At 45.4% G+C, this 19,408-nt stretch overlaps 7 protein-coding genes across 7 annotated transcripts; 3 read left to right on the top strand and 4 right to left on the bottom strand.

Moving 5' to 3' along the window:
* Positions 1-3,025: 3,025 nt before the first annotated feature.
* On the top strand, positions 3,026-4,828 carry N7483_001042 (sugar porter family MFS transporter; the record flags this gene model as incomplete). The annotated part of the gene is made up of 2 exons (XM_057084480.1): positions 3,026-4,349; positions 4,413-4,828. The coding sequence occupies 2 exons, from the start codon at positions 3,026-3,028 to the stop codon at positions 4,826-4,828; spliced, it is 1,740 nt and encodes a 579-aa protein (XP_056950629.1).
* Positions 4,829-5,785: 957 nt separating this feature from the next.
* Positions 5,786-6,922, bottom strand: N7483_001041 (short-chain dehydrogenases/reductase; the record flags this gene model as incomplete). The annotated part of the gene is made up of 5 exons (XM_057084479.1): positions 5,786-5,976; positions 6,035-6,253; positions 6,315-6,422; positions 6,495-6,810; positions 6,872-6,922. 5 exons carry the CDS (start codon positions 6,920-6,922, stop codon positions 5,786-5,788), a joined length of 885 nt encoding a protein of 294 aa, XP_056950628.1.
* Positions 6,923-7,263: 341 nt separating this feature from the next.
* N7483_001040 (MATE family efflux transporter) lies at positions 7,264-8,863 on the bottom strand (the record flags this gene model as incomplete). Its single annotated transcript, XM_057084478.1, has 2 exons — positions 7,264-8,186; positions 8,251-8,863. The coding sequence occupies 2 exons, from the start codon at positions 8,861-8,863 to the stop codon at positions 7,264-7,266; spliced, it is 1,536 nt and encodes a 511-aa protein (XP_056950627.1).
* A 1,481-nt stretch (positions 8,864-10,344) lies between these two features.
* On the bottom strand, positions 10,345-12,392 carry N7483_001039 (uncharacterized protein; the record flags this gene model as incomplete). The annotated part of the gene is made up of 7 exons (XM_057084477.1): positions 10,345-10,524; positions 10,596-10,723; positions 10,800-10,874; positions 10,930-11,565; positions 11,625-11,714; positions 11,771-12,084; positions 12,160-12,392. 7 exons carry the CDS (start codon positions 12,390-12,392, stop codon positions 10,345-10,347), a joined length of 1,656 nt encoding a protein of 551 aa, XP_056950626.1.
* A 1,229-nt stretch (positions 12,393-13,621) lies between these two features.
* On the top strand, positions 13,622-15,280 carry N7483_001038 (agmatinase; the record flags this gene model as incomplete). The annotated part of the gene is made up of 8 exons (XM_057084476.1): positions 13,622-13,756; positions 13,818-14,005; positions 14,132-14,215; positions 14,272-14,493; positions 14,554-14,771; positions 14,836-14,928; positions 14,982-15,132; positions 15,193-15,280. 8 exons carry the CDS (start codon positions 13,622-13,624, stop codon positions 15,278-15,280), a joined length of 1,179 nt encoding a protein of 392 aa, XP_056950625.1.
* A 1,339-nt stretch (positions 15,281-16,619) lies between these two features.
* Positions 16,620-18,246, top strand: N7483_001037 (heme-dependent oxidative N-demethylase family protein; the record flags this gene model as incomplete). Its single annotated transcript, XM_057084475.1, has 3 exons — positions 16,620-17,148; positions 17,215-17,680; positions 17,766-18,246. The coding sequence occupies 3 exons, from the start codon at positions 16,620-16,622 to the stop codon at positions 18,244-18,246; spliced, it is 1,476 nt and encodes a 491-aa protein (XP_056950624.1).
* Positions 18,247-18,650: 404 nt separating this feature from the next.
* On the bottom strand, positions 18,651-19,403 carry N7483_001036 (PRP38 family protein; the record flags this gene model as incomplete). The annotated part of the gene is made up of 1 exon (XM_057084474.1): positions 18,651-19,403. The coding sequence occupies one exon, from the start codon at positions 19,401-19,403 to the stop codon at positions 18,651-18,653; it is 753 nt and encodes a 250-aa protein (XP_056950623.1).
* Between the last annotated feature and the right edge of the window lie 5 nt (positions 19,404-19,408).

Below are 19,408 nucleotides of genomic sequence, written 5' to 3'. Positions count from 1 at the left end.
CCAGACTCAGTGTTACCGCCACCCTTGGCAATGTGGGACGGTTATGGCGCCCGGCTTTATAAACCTTACTGGCAAGTTCAAAAGTTCGGGAATTCCGTGGAAGGGGCATTGATGCCACAGAACATCAACATTCGGATTTAAGAAATAGTATTGAAATGGAAGTATTAGTAGCAGTTGAATGTTGACGCCGCAAACTTGAAGCTCTGAATTACGACAATTCGATGACCACAGACATTATTACTTGGACCTCGGGAGGGAAAGACACTATGCTCAATATAGACTCTCCGGATGAGCTATCTTCCTCGGGATACCATCCGAGTTAGTAAACTTCCAGATATCAGATTAAAGCAGTACGAGGCCATGATATTGGTTTCACTTGTGCGGAGTATTCAAATGTTACTAGCAAGCACTAAAATTTCTGGTACTTAGAATCCACGCGTATGCACAGTTCCAATAAAGGCAATGCTTAATATTCCAAGGTTGCTGGGAGGAGATATGATCAAGTGGCTCGGACCAAAGGGTACAGTATATCCTGCTGCACCGCTGGCATGCCAACTCACTACATGTGAAACATTGTACGGAGTACCTAGGGAGCCTATGATTGGCGATACTACCGGTCTCTAGGTAGTCCCAGTTATTGATAGTAGAGGGTATCATTCACGGCTTCCCTGTGCATGTCCAGGTGACAGAGCTAGAAGTATTCCCCGTATCTGCTCTTGAATCCCAGCTGGTGATCATGACCCACCGTCAGAACAGAAAACCCCAGATTTCTAGTATAGAAGGAAGGGAGCTTCGAGTCATACTAGTAGTATGGAATTGTTAGTAGACCCCTCCCACACAACACCCACACATGGCTTGCGCAGCACGCCACCAACAAGATCAGAGGATGTTTGTGTACTAGAAGGTTCGTAGTTTCCGGTTTGTTTTACATGTGGTGCTTTTTGTGGGGGATGAGTGTTCCTTGACTCAGCATCGCAAAATCGTATTGTTTTGGGTCTTAGCCCAGCTCATTTACTACATAGTCCGTGCGCATCGGTCCTATGAGTCCAATCCCCCCTATGTAAAACTCCATAGTGAATTAAGTCTCCCCAGATAGTCCGGGGTCTGCCTAGTCCAAAGGGGTCAAAGCCATGAGAGATGCAGGAAGGGAGTCAATCATAATGTCCCGACTAAACTTTCTCACTAAACCAGATGGGCAAATCTCGCATCTAATTGTCGGTTAGACCCGAGCCAGGGACGGGCAACTATACTGTGAAATCATTGGTTCAGGAAATTAAAAGAGACCCTACAATCTCAAAGGACTTGTAGGCCCCTCTAAAGGGCCCCGGGGCCTATGCTGGAACTAAGGCTTTTCTGGCCGAGACCGGAAGAACCGGCATATCAGCGGGCTCGGTTGGCCGACGCAGAAAAATCAATTTCATCCAAACAAAAATCTTTGATCAAAGAGAAAAAAAAATAATTGAAATAATTTACGCTAAAGTGTTTCTCATTTCCGCCCCCGGCCTATCGCCAGATGAACGTCTCCTGACCCCGGATTTCTATCCCCACGAACAGTGTTCACTTTTCACTCACCGGGCGTCTGGAACTGGCAAAGCTCTGAAAAAAGATGATCAATCTCTCCGGAATCCAAGCCCCATGGGCAAAATTTGAGCCACGCGTCCCCTCCGCGATTCGGTTCCCCGAAAGCTTGGCATTTATACCGAGCTCATTGATCCCGATATCCACTTGACCTGACAACGGAGAAAAAGAATGGAAAAATGTGGTAACTAACATCCACACGGCTAAGATTATAGGTCAGAACTCATACAATCCATGGAACCTTTTGAGGTACCGAAACCTCGTGGCTTATGGAGATGGATTCCAGAATGTTACGGTCCCTCTTTCGCTCTTCGTTTCCTCCGAATATCGTACGAGCCAAGAACATACCATACTGAATCTGGGATCGTCTTTTATCGACCTTAACCTAGATGAGGTTAATCACTCCCCGCTATTCTAATTTTGAAAAATTTTCGATTTTTTTTTTCTTTCAAGAGACTACCTCGCCTGGATGCCTCTTTTTTTTGCCCCTTCGATTTAGCGATCCTTAATTAGCTACTGAAAATTTTTTCTTCTCATCACAAGGACGCGGCTCGGCCACCCAGATCCATTCTCTTACGGCATTCCCGAGTATGGATCCCCAGTCAGACCATTGTTCCTCCGTAAAAAAGCCGTTGATCGGATTAATCCTCAAGCTGAGACGTTCTACTCCGTACAGTATTTTCGGTACGAGATCTATCCAATACAATTTCTCATGTGTCAAATGGCATCGGTCAAATATCGGTCACAGGCGGGGTATTAAGGTGTCGGGAATTGCCTGCATGTCAGTTCCCCCGTAAGCACTAGACTGCTAATAGAGAAGCACCCCCGAAAAAAGAGGGACCCTTGAGCTTTGGGGAAAAACAATCTGTCTAAGCTGACAAGTTGAAGGAATGGATGGTCATGTAACCGGCCAATAGTGGCGTTTTCTTGAAAAGGAGGCTTGTTTTTTCAAAAAGTTCGGCGCATCGCTATCCACTCAACGCCGTGGGCTTGACACAACTTGGCTTTTCCAGGCTTTTCCTCTTGGCCAGAAAGCTTAGTGGCGTTCGCTAGTGGAGGAAGGTTTTACATACCTCTGCCAGTGTTTCGTATCTCCGGAATATAGCATTTCCGACTTATACTTTGTTCCCCGAGTCTAACCTACTATATCTTAGTTTGTGGTTAGCTTGCCACGGCACATGGAATCCTGTGACCAAGGGTCCCCCCCATAGGGCATTGTCAGCCATGATACTGGGGACTGGGGCTACGAAGCACGAGGACTGCGTTTTCGTGGTCTGGAGAAAGTGGCTTGGCCAGAGCACTAGCTCTTACAAGAGAAAAAAAAATGCAGAGAAAGAAGAAAAATTTCCTATAAATGTCTGGTACTTCCCACCCCACAGAACTTTCTTTTTTGTGATCACCACTTTTTTTCTATACTCTCTACTCTTTCTGATTATACGCTATCACTATGGCGGTCAGTCAGTCAGTAGTCGGCCGCAAGGCTGCGGAGAAGTCCCACGGTATCGTGGGTATGCTCAAGAACCCATATGTTGCCTTGACATGTTGTTTCGCCTCTCTTGGTTGTATCATGTATGGTTATGATCAAGGTGTGATGAGTCCTGTTCTTGTTATGGAGAACTTCGAGAACCACTTCCCCACGTTCATGGGTTCGACCATCCAGGGTTGGTTGGTGTCTGCTCTTGAGCTTGGTGCTTGGGCCGGTGCTCTGATCAACGGTGTTCTTGCGGATCGTATCTCTCGAAAGTACGCCATGATGGTTGCTGTCGTTATCTTCACCCTCGGTACTGGTCTGCAGGCTGGTGCTCAGGCACCTGCTTACTTCTTCGCTGGTCGTGTCATTGGTGGTGTCGGTATTGGTATGTTCAGTATGGTTATTCCTCTTTACCAGGCTGAGATTGCTCTTCCCGAGCTGCGTGGATCTCTTGTTTCCCTGCAGCAGCTTTCCATCACCATCGGTACCTCCATTGCCTTCTGGCTCGACTACGGTATGCAGTTCGTCGGTGGCAACACTTGCAAGCCCGAGGGTATCGCCAACCCCTACCTCGCCGACGGAACCTTCAACGCTGCCCAAAACCACGGCCACACCTGTCTCGGCCAGAAGACCATTGCCTGGCGTCTGCCCTTGGCCTTGCAGATCATTCCTGCTTGGATTTTGTTCTTCGGAATGTTTTACTTCCCCTTCTCTCCTCGTTGGTTGATGATGAAGCACCGTGAGGAGGAAGCTCTTGCCTCTCTCTCCAAGCTCCGCCGTCTTCCTGCCAACGACCCCAACGTCCGTGCCGAGTTCCTCGAAATCAAGGCTGCTGTTATGTTCGACGAGGAGAGTGAGGCTGAGTTGGTTGGTAGCGGTGGAAAGCTTGGTCCCTGGAAGGCTCTCTTTGCTCCCCACATGCTCAAGCGTCTCTTCCTTGGATGTGGTACCATGGTTTGCCAGCAGTTCACCGGTATCAATGCTGTCCTGTACTACGCTCCCCAAATCTTCAAGAGTTTCGGTTTCAGCTCTACCAAGACGGATCTCCTCGCTACTGGTGTGACCGGTATTCTGCAGATCACCTTCACCATTCCCGCTGTCCTTTGGCTCGACAAATTCGGACGTAAGACCTTCCTTATTGTCGGTGCCATCGGCATGTTCTGTTGCCACATTGTTGTTGCTACTGTTGAGGGTATCTACGAGGATAACTGGAATCTCAACCTTGGTCTCGACAAAGCACAAGGTTGGGTGGCTATTGCCTTCATCTGGCTCTTCGCCGTCAACTTCGCCTACTCTTGGGGTATGTCTTTTCTCCACTTACCTTTCCTTATCCGTGCTTAATTGCTAACTTTTGAATCAATAGGTCCCGTCGCTTGGGTTTTGGCTCAGGAAATCTTCCCCAACAGTCAACGTTCTCGTGGTGTCGCCATTGTCGCTTCCACCAACTGGTTCTTCAACTTCATCATTGGTTTGACCACTAAGGACATGCTCGGCAGCATGAAGTACGGCACCTACATCTTCTTCGCCATCTTCAGTGGTATCGGTGGTCTGTTCATCTGGTGGTTCGCCCCTGAGACTAAGGACAAGACCCTTGAGGAGCTGGATATCTTCTTCGGCGGTGATGATGCCACCATTGCCGCCTCCGACCGCGACCGTATGCAGCGCATCTACGAGACCCTTGGTCTGGCCGGCATTGAGAATGTCGAGGACATCAAGACTGCTGTCACCGCTGATGAGGTCGAGGTCACTCAGCCTCACGTTGACGAGAAGGCTTACTAAGAAGCCTGAGGCTTTTATCTATTTTATGTAATTTGAATGTGTGGCATGCTATGATCATAAGTTACGCATAACGTACTGATTTACGGAAGTTTATGATCAATGGCTACTAGTAGTATATATTGATTAATGATTAGTGGAAATGAAAATTTCTTTCTAAAAAAACTTGAACATGAGCAAGTGACATTGCAATAATCTTGTAAGAAAACTCTGTGTTGTGCAAATTTGTTGTAGCCTAAGGATTGCCTTCTTCTCGAGGCTGCCGACTCGAACTCAGATAAAGAAGAGTGCATGCAACAGTTGGGCATCATCAAATGTTTGAACTGCGAAGAGCATTGTAACATTGGAACGGATTTGGTCAAGTGGCTTCGAAAGTTTAAGTGAGCGAACCTTGGAATCTTCCAACTCAATCGGTCTTGTCGAGTGCTCGGCAACTTGCCCGGTTATTCCGTGGAAGCCTCACTCTGACTACGTTGCATCTTCTTCAAGATGGAGTCTCAAAATTTTCTCAACTGATAGTCATAAATGAGACGCACGACTGCAATATCCTGATACAACGTGTGTTCGGATGGATTCTTGGATAGTAATTACAGATAGTCGTCGGATTTAGACTTCGAGAGCGTTAAGCTTATTTCGCCAAGTAACCCGAGCCTTAAGTTACGAGGATGGGCAAACCTAAAATTCCACAACATGATCGATGTGTGATGTAGGTGGCAGGAGATGCGGCGTACTCGAACGTGTTGCCTCACTGTGTTCAAGTTGAGACTGAATATCACCCAGCTAGCTTGACTCGTCAACCAGTGGATCTATCCCAAAATCTTATATATCTGGTCTACCAACCGGCGGGATGAGACGAAAAGTTATTTCGAACCACAATACCATATATGCATAAAGTAAAAAGGCATTAGATTCTACTAGATGATACTAACCCGTTAGATCGTTGATTTGACTGCTAGAGCCTTACTCATTGGAAAGAACCTCCTGCTTCTCAATTTCCTCCCTGCTGAGGCACCACTTGTCTTGTAAAGTCTTATCAAGGCTCAGAGCGATAACCTCCTTAGACCACCAGTCTCCCCAGCTAGTGAGGAAAACTTGCTCTGGGTCCGCCGGGAAATCCTTAACTGTGAAGGCACGGAGAAGGTTTTGGGCGCCTTTCAAATTGTCAGACACTACATTTAAGCAGAATAAGATAAGAGAAAAATTGCTTACCCTCAGGAATAGTCTTAGCATCCGGCATACTCATGCTCAAGCCCAGGCTAGTAGCAAGACCAGTACTGGGGATCAGACCAGGAGAAACGGCAACAACAATGCATTGAGGAAGGTTGCGACGCCAGTAGTGCGCGCCTAACAGACCCACAAATTTCGAAGCACTGTAAACTGGGCCGATACCAGCACCTGAGTTGGCTTTCAGGTCGACATCAAGAGTAGCTGTAGTTCGGGCATGTTAACAATAAGCTGCTTACAAGTGGGGCTTATTCTGACCACTCACCTGGATCCTGGCCTCGGACATTGCGAATTGCGCCAGATGACACAAAGACAAGACGAGTCTGCGAAGCGGTAAGTGTCTCGCGCAATAAATGAACAAAATAGTGTTGCGCTGTTTATTAAACACATTCATCAGTCTTCTTTTGTTCTAGAGTTTAGGTTGGCGGGGTAATTCCCCACTTACCCAAATGGTTCACCACATATCCCTCACACCATTGAGAGCCATGAGGACCAGGTCCCTCAGCTTTATCTAACATTCCAGCATTGAGGAAAAGATAATCAATACGATGAGGGCCTAATTTGGCGAGAGCTTGCTGCGTGAAAAGCTGTACACTTCGCAGACTCAAGAGATCGAGAGGAAGGATAGTGATAGAGTGCTTGGTGGTGTCATATCCAAGATCATTGTATGCAGCCTGTACCTTCTCGGTGCTGCGAACACCCAGAATAAAATTGTAGGCTTGCTCTGACTGCTCCAGTAGCTGTTTGATTACTTCGAATCCCTGGAGTTTGCATCAGCAATCAATAGTTTGGAATACGGCCAACCAAGATTTCGGGTCTCACCAGGCCAGATGATGCGCCGGTTGCGATGATGGTCTTTGCAGATGTCGACATTCTTGCAGAAATCACAGTCAATCTAACTCTATTCAATAGTTTACTATTAGGAGTATCCGAGGATCAATGTTTTCAACCTCGATGCTGACGGCTGACCACTCCTGCTGACAAAGCGATCAGTCCGAGATTTCATGACGTCATAGATCAGGATTCCAACTGGCAGAACTTGGAAAAGCAACATCAACCAACTACAAGATCGACTTCAACTCAGATGGGTATAGATCAAGTATATTGTTCCAAGGTTCCAATTGATCACAAATTATAGAAAAAAATCGAATTCTAGGCTCCATATACTGCTTGACAATCAACTCATCAAATAAATGATCATCCTGGAAGAAGCTTCAGACTGATACCTCTGCATCACCCTCGAACTCCACCGTCCTCGCATGGTCCATGCGTTTGAATGCATTGCGAACCTCATCATCCCACCGGGTGAATGCAACAATGCCCCACTCTAAGATACCAACACAGTAAAGAGCGACACACTGACCGACCCAAAGACCCTTGAGTCCCCAGCAACGTTGAAATGCAAGGTAAACTCCCAAAGGCAAAGCGAAACAATAATAGCTCACAACATTCACCGCTGCACCCAGATGCTGTCTTCCCATGCCTCGTAAAACGCCGCCGCAGCTACCATTTATGCCGTCTGCAATCTGAAATAGTGCGACGTAAGGTATGACTTCAGAGGTAAGTTCAATAACACGAGGATCGTCGTTGAATATCTTTGCAAAATGATTCCTCGTCCCCATCAAGATGGTTAGTACTACTCCACCAAAAAGACAGGAAAGAATAGCGGCTAGATGAGAAGAGCGCATCGCTCCTTTTGCATCCCTTGCCCCGAGTAGGTTTCCCACTCGTGAAGAAGTTGAAACGCCAAGGCCAAATGGAATAGTGTTCATGATCTGATCGGCAGTCATTATCACACTCTGAGAGGCTAATGAAACTGTGCCTAGGCGACCGGCAGCAAGTGCGACGATTTCGAATGCCCACCACTCCGTGCCAATGTGAAGGATGCCTAGAATGGCTAGACGTGTAAATGGGATCAAATTCTTAAAGGCTTCTCGCGACCATCCGCCCCAGCATTCGGAGCCAGCGACAAATTTTGCATAGAGAACCAGTAAGATGAATGAGAGCCAGTATGAGATGTTGGCAGCGAGTGGAGCTCCGAGGATTCCAATGTCGAGTGTATAACAGAAAGTGTAGCATAGAAGGGCATTCAGCGGTGAGGTTATCATAAGGACGTATGTTCCTGCTCTCATGATTCCTAATCGGACAGTCTGGCATTAGAACCTGGAACCTAAAATTCCAAACTTGGGACGATGACTTACCTTGCGCTTGTAAGTACTTTTTCATAATTTCAAAGTAGATATACCCTAGCCCTCCTGGAATGAGACATGTCAAGAATCTAGAACTCTGATATGAGAGCTCAGGGTCTTGACCAAGCGCCAGGAATATGGGATAAGAGTAGGCCCAGACAATAGCAGCTGGTATGTAGAGAAGGCCGAGAACCAAAAATGCTCGCTGGAGTAATATTCCCAAGTCGTGTTTGTTTTTACTGCCCGTGAACGACGAGGACGCCAACGTATCCAGCGCAGTAGTGCCACCTAGAGCAATCATCCACCCGGTAACCATTGCAAACATCAGAGAAAAGGCGCTGACAGCCAGGTTAAGTGCAGATTCACGACCAGCTATAATGACAGTGACGGCTTGCAGGCTCATTTGTAGCATATAAGCGAGGATCACTGGGACAGCACCCTTAAGCAAGATCCAAGACTCCTTTAGCACAGGATTGGAAAATTCGTTGTTTGAGACATCGTCTGACTGAGGATTGGAATCATTCTCAGGAAAAGACTGAGGTAGAAGAGAAGTATACTCGTTTGGTGGACTGATTGAGTTGCTATTAGAAGCAGAGGTCTGGTCTTTTCGTTCGGGGCTCGACATGATGCTGCGTCAACAAGAAGGGTTGAGACGATGGTCGCAGCACAATGGTTATTCAATACTCGACAATGGAATGAGTTAGTGAATTTAACTTGCCGGGAAGTTCATCATGATGATATCCTCAGCGGGTAGTTTGGGGCTAGCTCGACAGTAGATACCAATGTATAGAACTAAGACTCGCTGTGTCGGCAATCGTCATCTCGGACTTTTGTTCATAAGATTTCAACATTTGAAAAAGACTATGACTTGTTTGATCCGATCTCGGGTGTCATAAATACGAACATAACAGTTATTTTTGCATTGTACTTGCATTATCCCAGTTTTCTCAACACACATAGTATGTGTAAACCTGTAATTGGTGATAGATTTGATGATAAGAGCTGAAAGATGAGAAATAATAACATGAATAATCCACCTCGGACTAAGAAGTGTTGTGCATCATCATGAAGCTGAAATAGAAAGAGAGAGTTTACTTCTCTATCCAGTACCCCAATTAGGAAGGAGGATGGAATCATACTTGAGGAATCGAGATAGGGGCAATTGTAACCCCAACCTAAGAAGTACGAGATATCATATCAATGTAGCAAATTATTTATAAATCAAATGAACTTCTTGACTGCCGAAATTCTTTATCGGAACCATCATCTTGATCTCCGTCAGCGACTCCTACTCTTCCAGCCCCACCACCCCCGCCATGAAAGCCTCGCCCGAACTCTCCAAACATTTACTACTATCTGCGGGTCAGATACATGCAGGTTGGACAAACATAACGCAGCCCAATGTGATCCATCATATTGACTGTTTTTCATGTTATGTCAACTTCTTATTGATTTTCTTCCCATCATTGTTTATATTCATTTCTGTCTTCTCATTGGGGATTCTTTTCCAGGATTACCCTGCAGCCTTCCTGAGGCAGCCACAAAAACTGAAACAGTCAGTTTCATGGCAACTCTGGGCGAATGAGCGGAGCTCCGGCTAGGGGCAACTGTTATGCACGATTGCTAAAGTGCCGTGACTTCCAAGGTTATGCCAGCCCTGGAGATGATGATCACGGTATTGGTACAGTAAGTGTCCACATTCATCCGAAAGTTGATCTTACTCCACAACCAAGTTAAAGATCAGAACAAATAGCATTCAAAATTGAAACTGATAAGAGATCTGTTCTGAGACAGGCGGGAAATTTGACGTGACCCCTCTTGTGTACCAAATGTGTTCCATATCCACTCGTAACACGATTATGATTCCACCCTCCTAGGTGGAGTTTTACATCCATTGAGTTTTGGCCATTTTGTAGTGAACTTGAAATTTAATGAATATACATATAATTGGATTGAAAACTAGGAGAACAGTTCAGATGAAAAGATCTCAATATTGAAATACTAGTATATGTGCTCATTTGACACACTGGTGTTTGGTTGATTCAAATTCGAAGCTATATTGACATACTATGTATGCATGTGTGCAAGCTCCAGCAGCATTACTACCTATGCGCCTATATCAAATTCAGGATTCACCCAAGAGGGTTGTGGTGCCTTCTCGCGCATCCAGCCTCCGTATTTATGCAGAGTACCCATGACCAGGCCGCCTCCGATGGTGACAATTAGTGCCTGAGTTGTGAAAGTCCAAGTCCAACCAACCGAGGCTTCCCACGAAACAGTAAAGAACTGTTTAATTCGAATTAGCATCTTGGAGGTTCTGGGGTATGCAGGGAGAATGTGGAGGGGATCTAAGATACCGGGTTGATGAAAGCACTCAGATTGAGAAAAACAGCGTAAAATGTAACAACACTTGTTGATTGCAAGGGATACGCATCGACTATATAGCTGCTTGCAGCGGTATTGCCGATTTGTATTCCGGCAGCGACTAAAGAGAAATTAGCTTCTGCTCATTATGAATTGTGAAGGCTCATGGGAACAGGGAATTTGAAAAGGTGTCATACACAGGAAGAAAGCGATTTGACCGACAATCCAGTGATAGTTTTGATCGATACTAACACCCCAAACAATCAAGCCGACTAAGAGAAGAGTTAAAAGTCAATGTAAACTGTTTGCTTTCTGCTTGTTACATACCAGCTGTGATCAGAATAGCGGGATAGGCTAGCCACAAGCGCATTTCAGCCATGGGCTGAGTGTCATTCCGCTTCGATAGTCTTGCAACGATATAGTCACTAAGACGCCCAGAGCAGCAAATCTCCGACACGATAGTACCCAAGAATAACCCCAAGAATAGCAATCCCTGGATCAGGGGTGTGTATTCTGCATATGCAGATGGAACCATAGTGATGACAGAGAGAACCCACCAGTACCATACGAACGAGTATCCGAGCACAGCAATCACAACGACCGGCATTTTGAACGTAAGGACAAATCGAATCACAGAGTCCCATGGCTTTGGGTGGCGCATACCAGGTATGGGTCGTAGGTTCACAAAGGCCAATATCTTCGTTCGGGGTAGATTTGAAAGCAATGACTCTTCTGAGATTGGGGTGCCCGGCGCCAACATCTTACTGTCAGCTTCGCTTTTTCTCGAATCGCCTCTATTTTTCTCTTGATCGCCCTTCAGTTGCATCTCATTGATGAGCATCTGCTGTCTGGGGTATAAGGTTTCTGGCATGAAATATAATTCAAGGACCAGTAGCAAAGCGAACAGAATGGCATTGAACCAATTTATCCACTGTGCACTGACGAGATTCAGAAATCCACCGACTTCAAATTTTTCAGTTAGTTGATTTCATCAAAGGCTAAAAATACAGTCGGAAACTTACAGGTCGGCCCGAGAAGAAGGCCTGAGTCAAGAGCTAACACCCACAAGCCGAGCTTTTGTCCACGTTGATAGTCGAAAAATAGATCATTTACTAATTTCGATAGATGAGTAACACGGCGCACTGAGAAGAAATTGGATTTGACGTACCAACAGCCATCCCGACTGTAGATGCAGGACTAACACCAAAACCCTGGAAGAACCGAGCTGCCATATAACCTGAGTAAGTATCGGCAACTGCAGCTCCGACTGTTGATACCAAGGCTATGGTTGTGCCAACCAGAAATATGAGTCTTCGCCCATAGATGTCACTCAAAGATGACCATATGAGTGGTCCCACAGAGAGGCCCAACGCAGGAACAGCAACTGTCCAGTTCACCTGAGAGTAGTTGATCTGGTATTGCGTCTGGATTTCAGTGAAAGATGGGACTGTAGTTGTTGTGAGGTATGTGAAAAGAAAATATCTAGCAACACAATCAACATTATTAAGTCTGATTAGACGCGAAACAAGAGATCAGACCAATCCAGGTGACACATACTTCAGCATAACAATTGAAAGAATGGCATGCTTTTGAAAACCAGACCAATTCAAGGGATCTAGAGGATCAGATGTAGGCTGCGGATGAACTTTCACTCCATTTCTACTGATGGCTGATGTATTCAAAACGACCTGCGTTCCATGCTCAACATTTATCGGAGATTGAAGTCCAAGGGGATTCGAAATCTGCTCTTGATTGTGCTTAACAAGATCCAAGGTCTTTTCGTTATTCATGTTGGATACTAAGGTATATGGAAAAAATCAATGTTGTATGCAATGATAGCTCGAAGTGGGCATAGCCTGGTTTGTTTAAGCTATTTACTTCATAAGTCATTAAATAATTTCCTATCACCTACTTGGTATTTTCCTTTAATAGCTGATAGAATCATTAGACAGAGATCTAAGCAATATAGACCCTTATCAGTGACGTCTAGCCTCTGTTTCAGACTAAACACGGCAACCATTCAAGAGACTGTCACAACTCTATGCAACTTTTTCTTTACTCTTTCTTAACTATTTGATTTTGGGTTATCGTTGCTTATGCTGTTATCATTGATCTCTAGCCGCATGGAAGGATTTTCTAGTGTAATATTCAAGTTGTTGTTTCATAACTTATCGGGCGCAAGTAAGCACAACGTATCTAGCTTCCTGTATGCCAGCGCAAACCCAAATCTACCCACTATGCAAATCTTAGATAAGAATTCTGGGGTATAAACAAACAGGGTTTGAAATAAAAGAGAAAGAATGAAGATATTCTCCGCGGGGTATTATGATCCACATAATGCGTCCGTTCTCGGAGAAATTCTGTATACGAGTGTTGAACTGATAGATGATCTTCCCCTCATTGGCCTTTTGCCCTGATCGCCCACTGATAAGCCATACTATCAATAACTCAAACACAGCTTATCTTATTCTTCAGTTTATAAGATCGAGTTATCATGTCATTCTCCCCCGGACTTCCTTTTTCGATTTGCATTGCACATCCTTGCATATGATGGCATGCAGATGTGATTCAAGGCCCAACGACAGCATCCTAGATTTCTTCATTGGGAAGGTGAAAAGAGTTGAGAAAACAAAACAATCGATCTCAATGATACGAAGACGATCTATCTTTCAGGGATCACGACTCTCCAAGCAGTAGCCGGATTAAGGCAAAGTGGAGAGAGAATTCCAGGCTAGATTTATGTCTGATGCAATTGTCTCGGAGTGTTTTGGTCAACCAGTAGGTCACTGTATACGTTGATCCATGCTTGTAAAAATTACCAGTAGATACTAGTATAATCAGCTTGGTCTATCATGTCTGTTTCTTTTCAGCTGAAGATCTTGTTTCGGTGGTAAGTGAAGCATCTAAGAATATAAGCTTCATTTCGCCCAACATACATCTAAATTCATCATGCCCCAGTTCAGAATTTGGAGTTACCTACTTGATACTGCAGCATATTAGTTATAAGCACTTGATCACAATGAGATTGGTTGTAGCTGGAGTTACTGCCTTGGTCGGCCTGGCAGCGGCCCATGGAAGTCATGATCAAACTCCCCTTGCAGGTCCATACAAAGACATTTGGTACAATACCCTCCCAGGTGATGGAGGCACACAGGTACGCATGATCTCACATTGATACTTGCGGTTGGATCTTGCTAACCTCTTCGACTTCTCAGGCGGACTCGGTATTCTCTGGAGTATCCACGTTCGGTCGTCTTCCGTACTCTCCTTGCTTGGCCACCGACGATGTGCAATACGATATCGCGTTCCTCGGTGCTCCCTTTGATACTGGAACATCCTACCGACCTGGTGCACGATTTGGCCCTAGTGGTATTAGACAAGGATCTCGTCGCCTGAATCTCTAGTATGTGACAGACAGAAAAGGAGCTTTTTGGATGAGATGAATACTACGGATTGTCTCTTGACAAATTTCTCTTCTTGTTCTCAATCTTTCATTCCACCACGAAGTACGCTAATACTGTGAATCTAGTGGAGGTTACAACGTGCCACTCCAAGCCAATCCATTCTCTGGGGCGATGAAAATCCTGGATTGCGGAGATATTCCCGTCACCTCGTATGTCCAAAAATTGAGGGCTTCTAGGAAACTAATATGCTAATACATTATTCAAGGTACGACAATGCCTGGGCGATTCAGCAGATTGAGGAAGGACACAACAGTGTATTGATGCGCAGACCTTTCACGGACGCAGACAAACAAGGAAAATCGCAAGCTGGTAGGACTCTTCCACGAGTCATCACTTTGGGAGGAGACCACACCATTACTTTGCCCCTGCTGCGGAGCATCAACAGAGCTTATGGTCCAGTGACTGTAATCCACTTTGATAGTCATCTGTAAGTATACATCAATATCCGTTCGCCAAAAATGCCAGTTCTAACACGAATAACCTATAGCGACACATGGAAGCCAAAGGTCTTCGGTGGTTCTCCTAGTGAGGTGGCTGCCATCAACCACGGGACGTACTTCTACCATGCTGCCATGGAAGGACTGCTGAAGAACGATACAAATATTCATGCTGGTATTCGCACAACTCTTTCTGGGCCATCGGATTATGAAAATGATGGTTATTGTGGCTTTGAGATAGTTGAGGCTCGTGAGATTGATACTATTGGTATGGAGTTTTATTCCCACGCCCAAAATGCCTTCACATTTAAGCCTTACACTGACCATTTCAGGTACCGAGGGTATTATCAAAAAGATTCGCGACCGTGTCGGAACCGTGAACCCAGTATATCTATCGATTGATATTGACTCCATCGACCCTGCTTGTATGTATTTTCCAAAACACGGAGCTATTGGGCTTTACCTAATAAATCGCTAGTCGCACCCGCTACAGGAACACCCGAGACTGGCGGGTGGTCTACTCGTGAACTGAGGTCAATCATTCGAGGACTCGACGGTATCAATTTTATCGGCGCGGATATTGTTGAGGTCGCACCAGCTTATGACACCAATGCTGAATTGACAACCATGTAAGCATTCTGAAACTTCTTGGTGATATTTGAGAAATATCGAACTAAGTGGCTATTTAGGGCGGCTGCCGACGTGCTTTATGAAGTTCTCACCATCATGACCAAGAACGGGCCCTTATCAGTTGGTGGCGCGACACATGAGCTGTGATCCATATTGATCTCTTGAATCGTCGTATAATAGGAGTGAGTGTTGGGTTTACGCGATACTATCCATGAGTTGACAAGTCCGTGTGACTTGGAGCTTGAAGTGTTCAGGTTGGTGATTGCGAGCACTCAAGTGTGTGGTAGTAAGACCGTGACATTCATTGCTGTCAATCAATATGCCAAGTTGCAGCTACATAGTGATAGTCTTAAACGAAATCTATACCACTATCCCAACCTGAACCATATTCTATATTCGAATAATTATAATTCCTATGTCAATCCTCGAATTTGAATGAGCTAACTTGGGGATGCATCAAATAATTTCGAGTGATTCAATATTAATCACGAGTTCTTTCATATAAAGCTCATATTACTCCCATCAAGCCCGTGATGCAAGCCACTCGCAACTAGTTGGCTAAGCAACCATATGAGTTCCAAGGTTCCAATATTGAAACCCATTCAAACATTTGCCTTTCAACACATGTTCCAAGGTTCATATTGTAGATTTTTATTTCGTAATCAAGATAAACTTTCATACACGTATCATTCTTATCCACGTTCAAGATGAGTGACGTTTTCTTATCAAATCAATTTGCTTCTTCAAAGCGCCTGGACTTTTTTGCCTTTTTAGGTATAGTGAATCCTTTTCTTCCCATTCTGTGCACATAGTCCAGAGACTCCAGAACCTTAGAAGTTTGGATCTGTATGTTTTATCATGTATACTCATAGTTGTTATAGTCAAGCTCTTATTTTCATGCACTGCTAGAATTCGCTGGTTTCTCAGATGGTGTTAAGGATGAGATTAGTAGACCACAAACAAAACCACCACTTCTTTCCTTCCTCCTACACGCAAAGCACAACTTGAAGTTTTAGATATCAACTTATCATGATAGAAAGTCCAATTTAAGATAATAATATACTGATCCTCCACACTGCCATCCTGATATTATAAGTAACGTAACCATCATAGTTGAGGCCCACGAGTAGATATGCATTTTCTCACCTAACAAGGAAAAAGCAATCTGGTTTCACAGCCAGCAAACTAACCAAAATAGCTATACTATGCGTGGATATTACCCAGCTCAATGGAAATGAGCTTCCCCGCTTCATGGATCCGGATCTAAGAACTTGAATACCTGTGTATCTTCTGTCTCCGTTCCACTTATAAAGATTCTTATAAACCACTCTCCCACTTCACAAATATCACTGAGTAGTTCTAAAGGTTGGAAAGCTCCCATAGCATGTCTAGTGAGACATTTCTGCTTACATTTTATAAAATATCAGATTAGGCGTACATCCATGTCCTGCCTTCTTGGCTAATAATCTCTATGGATTAAGCCATTATGGATACCCTAAGGATCTCCGAGAGCGCCTCCCAAGCCGGTCTGGTCCTAGCAGCCATCAGCGCCTTCTATTTTATTCTCCACCGACTCTCAAGCAAATATGTATGGAACGGATTGACCCTACGCGGCCGCAAGAATTCAACAGCTAGAACGCCACCCCGATCCGTATCACCCGGGACAAAGAATGGCAACAGCACCACATCGCCCTCAAGCTACACTGATGCCCTACCACCTCAACGAAGGGAATCCCTCCTCCAGCTAAATGGAACTCGTTCCCACTGCAATGAAATTGATGAAGCCAAAGTGTGCCAAAATCTCTTGCCCATGACCGCCAATTATATGAACAGCCCGGGCAACTTGTACACACCAACTGGATTCTCGGTAGAAGAAGTGAAAGCCCTTGGCCACTTCCCGGACTATGCCACACTGAGCGGAGTTCCACTTCCTAGTCCTTACCATGCCCATGATATTGATAAAGCGAAGCCAAGACCATACCGTCCGTTCCGATGGGCATACCATCAAACCATGTGTATGTGACAAATCCCCAATATCACCAAAGGAAACTGAACTAACGTAGTTCTCGCTTTCATAACAGCCTTGACAAAGCTAGAGACTGATTGGTGGATCGAACTCGAGAGCACATACAGAGCTCGTATTGCCCAGCGTAAAGCATTATTCGCGAAGAATGGAAAAGCGGTTCTTGACGCTTTACCTGGATCCGAGCTAGCTTGCAAGGAACTTATGGAGATGGTCTTGCAATTTATTTGTGCGAGATATCCACAGCACTTCACATTGACTGATAAGCATATACTGCATAATCGGATTCTAGGAATCGAAGAGGATATTAAAGCGAAGCCCGCATTGGAAGTTCTCCTTGATCATGTACCTGAAGATTTTGCACTCATGTTGCGGGATGATGAGACTGGGTACTATATCCTTCGTGCAGCGGTTATATGCTCGGCAATTGGATGGAATGTGGCTACCAAGATTGGGAAGCAGTTACATGAGATTCATTCTCCTATTCCGGATTATAAAGAGAAGATGCAGTTCTCTATGGACCGGTAAGCTGGATACACTTCAAAAGTCTTTCATTGAATCGTCCATGAAGTGAGAGAATAGAGGCTGACTTGATCAAATCTTTGGTAGGTATTTTACCAAGATGCCCACCGAGAAACCTATCCAACGAGCTTCATGGGGTCTTGAGGTCGGTCAACCACTGTATATGGCACCTGATGACCCACATGTCGCTCTTCGGGAGTCACAGGATCCCAATCTTACCGTGGAAGACTGTTTTCTACGTGTCGATTGGCAAACACTTCGTCGTCTCCCTCTATCCGCGTCTGTTGTCTTCAACTTCAAGGCCGTTTTTACACCTATTTCCGAGTTCCGTGATGAACCCGCCATCCCGGCTTTAATATCAAAGGTATTAAAAGAGGGCAAGCGGAGCCTGATGCAGTACAAGGGTGTGTGGCATGTTGAGCATATGATTCTACCGAAGCTCGAGGAGTGGGCCAAGGAGCAAGAAGAGAGTGGTGCCGTGCCCAAAGGATGGGAGGTCGCGACTCTGGATGATAGTCCGTGGTTTAGAGGATGGAAGGAAAAGTGGCATCGACAGCAAGGGTTCTAAGTTGCAAGTTTATTGACGCTCTGTATTGCGATTATTCTTTTCATTTCACACTCAGGTTGGAGGCTTTTTGTGAGCTATAATACAATGGAGGCAGCTTTGTTTGTTCAATTATCACAATGTATGACAACCGTAGTCTCGAAAGACCTGTCAAAATGAGATATTATGAGGAATGTTAAGTGCCAGATACTACTGACACGGACCAGACGGTATGAACATAAATGGCTAAATGGGTATCGTTTGAATAGAACTGTAAGTCCCGCATGCCTGCAGAAACCTCAACTAGATGACCAGCATCATGGAGGATTGATCCAACCAAGAGGTTCAGTATCAGCGGCGCGGGGTACAACAATGGTTGCGAAGCAGTTTGATGTATAATGGATCGTGTTTGCTCAAAGGTAAACTTTTCAATCGTCGCCATCATCACCATTGTCCTTCCGACTTGAAGAATCGTTGTCACTAGAATCCCGATCGCCGTCATCGCTGTTCTGGTCGAGCTCCTCCAGTTCATCCGCGAGGGGACTGATTCGCTCCTCCAACATATCCAAGTCCTCCAGATGGGAGCGCGACGGCAACTTCCACAGACTGGTACCACAAATACGGTCTTTCGTCAGGAGATCATCGATAAATTGGTCCATATATGTGAGGGTGAATGAATCCCGAACTCGACGCTTCAATTTCCGGTAATCGAGGAGCAACGGCTCCAGGGTCTTGTAAACGTCGGCGGCGCTGAATGTAAGCCGGACGTAGAACGCTGCGAGAGCCCGTAGATATTTGAAGTCTCCACGAGATTGCAGGATTCCATTCTGGGCGCCGCCTTCACCATCGTCTTCACTGCCCGGATCGCTGAAATTGAGATACTCGAGAATGACGTCGCGTTCGGGGTTGAGCTGCAGAAGCTTGAAAGCGAGACAGAGGAATGGTGATGGCTTTTCGGAGACACCGTATGTACCACCAACGAATGTCAACTCGACCGCACGATCGCAGAGAGTTGCTGCATTCAAACCGAAGCACTGTTCCTTCCAGTAGTAGGAGTCCGTGATACGGTCGCGCACCGCTTTTTCGAATAGTGTCACCGGGTTAAGTCCCCGAACAAGCGGGCCAGTATAGCCACGGTTATCGAGGAATGCGCTAGCGTCTGCGCGGTGAGACTGAGCCATATCGA

Source organism: Penicillium malachiteum (assembly GCF_028827825.1).
Source record: "Penicillium malachiteum strain IBT 17515 chromosome Unknown utg000001l:1.0-8184562.0:1.0-8186909.0, whole genome shotgun sequence".
In the NCBI taxonomy this organism is placed as follows: Eukaryota; Fungi; Ascomycota; class Eurotiomycetes; order Eurotiales; family Aspergillaceae; genus Penicillium; species Penicillium malachiteum.
The sequence above is the reverse complement of the archived record's forward strand: the minus strand, read 5'-3'. Positions and strand labels throughout refer to the sequence as shown.